General features: G+C 37.1%; 1 protein-coding gene across 1 annotated transcript in view; it reads right to left on the bottom strand.

Annotated features, from left to right (window-relative positions):
* The window catches only part of vstm2lb (V-set and transmembrane domain containing 2 like b), a 25,923-nt gene extending 24,895 nt beyond the window's left edge, over positions 1-1,028 (bottom strand). Inside the window, exon 1 of the mRNA XM_014009627.1 lies at positions 776-1,028. Coding sequence (XP_013865081.1) covers positions 776-887 — 112 coding nt within the window. The 5' untranslated portion in view covers positions 888-1,028. The remainder of the gene's footprint in view (positions 1-775) is intronic.
* Between the last annotated feature and the right edge of the window lie 257 nt (positions 1,029-1,285).

The following is a 1,285-nucleotide window of genomic DNA, read 5'->3' as shown; positions in this document are numbered from 1 at the left end:
AAGCCTGAATTTTGCCTGAAACTCTCAGACTGAAGAAGTCTCTTGGAGGAGAGACGAAACGTTTCGTTAGAGAAGAACCCGTCCAGAGGACCTTTACAATTTTTTTCTTTTTGATTTTTTACCTGGATTACTGAGATGCATCAGGACATTTCAAAATTTATGTTTTATTTACTGTACATTCAAATCTGAACAGACAAATAAAAGTGTATTAATTGCCTGAATTCAGCATTCAGACTGTTTATCTTACCTTCACTTTAGTGTTAGTACTTTTGTTATTTATGACCGTTATACTTTTTGAACTATTTACAGAACAAAGAAATTACTGTAAAAAAACACGTTGAGAACTCTTCAGTTTTTCAAAAAACCTTGTTATGTACTTGTTCTGCCTTTTATGTTCTAATAGCTATTAACTTCTTGTTCGTTTAAGCTTTTAGCTGCATTTTAGCTAACTTTAGATTTTAGCTGCTGTTTTGCTCATTTTTGTTTTAGTGTTTTGCCACTTTTTTTGCTCTTTCAATTTTAACATTGCAGTTTCTGCTGCTTCACTATTCAGCAGTCATTCATCAGTCAGCATTCACACAGCATTTCTGCAGAAAATGCTAATTTCTCTAACTAAACTTAATTGTCCCCTTTAATTAAATTGATTAATTGCTACATATAAAAAGGCACACACTGGGTCAAAATTACATTTAAATTAACATTAATAAATCAATCAACCACATTGTTCACTATCCTCTAAATCTTGTCTCTGCAGCTCAAAGTCAGTAAAACTTACCGTTTCCAGAGACGTGGTTATCCAGCTGGTTTCCGTCGGTCAGACCTGCGGTAAGTTGGATGTAAAGTCCGGCGGACTGTAAAACCCCTAAAATCAGACCCAACGCTCCCATAGCTTCCGCCGGGTTTCTTCAAGCAGCAGCCGTGGAAAATACAGACATCAGGTGGAGAGCATCGAGAGGAGCGTGTCTCCTCCCGGACAGGTGCCGGACCACGACGCGAGAAACACGGTGTTTCCTCMGCGCTCACAGAGCGGTCAGACAGGCGGAGGGAGAAACAGGTGCTGCGGCTTGGCTCAATTAGGCGGAGGGATATCAAACAGATGTGAGCGTTAACAATCATTATTGACTTACTAAAAAATAAACTAATCTCGTCATATTTTAGCTTTAGCGTTTATTGCATTTAATTAAGACGATTAAATTATTTTATACAGTGAATAAAGAGTGGAACATAAATCGTTCAGATATATTGATGTGGAGTTTTGTTAATATTTAAGCTGTTGTTATAATAT

Source organism: Austrofundulus limnaeus, unplaced genomic scaffold, assembly GCF_001266775.1.
Source record: "Austrofundulus limnaeus strain Quisiro unplaced genomic scaffold, Austrofundulus_limnaeus-1.0 Scaffold60, whole genome shotgun sequence".
Lineage (NCBI taxonomy): Eukaryota > Metazoa > Chordata > Actinopteri > Cyprinodontiformes > Rivulidae > Austrofundulus > Austrofundulus limnaeus.
Note: the sequence above shows the minus strand (reverse complement) of the source record. Positions and strands in the feature narration are given on the sequence as shown.